This window comes from Penaeus monodon, chromosome 27, assembly GCF_015228065.2.
Source record: "Penaeus monodon isolate SGIC_2016 chromosome 27, NSTDA_Pmon_1, whole genome shotgun sequence".
In the NCBI taxonomy this organism is placed as follows: Eukaryota; Metazoa; Arthropoda; class Malacostraca; order Decapoda; family Penaeidae; genus Penaeus; species Penaeus monodon.
This window is the reverse complement of record NC_051412.1, coordinates 34,927,292-34,927,518: the sequence shown is the minus strand read 5'-3', so window position 1 is coordinate 34,927,518 and position 227 is coordinate 34,927,292. Positions and strand designations below refer to the sequence as shown.

The 227-nt window shown below is 44.9% G+C and overlaps 1 protein-coding gene across 1 annotated transcript in view; it reads left to right on the top strand.

Annotated features, from left to right (window-relative positions):
• The window catches only part of LOC119590801 (cysteine sulfinic acid decarboxylase-like), a 6,467-nt gene that overhangs the window by 773 nt on the left and 5,467 nt on the right, over window positions 1–227 (top strand). Inside the window, exon 2 of the mRNA XM_037939528.1 lies at window positions 90–205. Within this exon, the coding sequence (XP_037795456.1) occupies window positions 90–205 (116 nt within the window). The remainder of the gene's footprint in view (window positions 1–89; window positions 206–227) is intronic.

Sequence of the window (227 nt, the reverse complement as noted above, 5' to 3'; positions counted from 1 at the left end):
TTTAAAAAAAAAAATGAAAGAAAGAGACCAAAATACTCCACACACAACTTTCCAATCAATTGCAACCTACTTCTTTCAACTTCCCGCAGGTGGCAGCATTAGCAACTTACACGCCATGCTTTTGGCGAGATACAAACTTCACCCTGAAAGCAAGCAGTCGGGAATTTTTACCCTGAAACCCCTCGTCGCCTTCACTTCAGACCAGGTGAGGGAGACCACGTGACCTG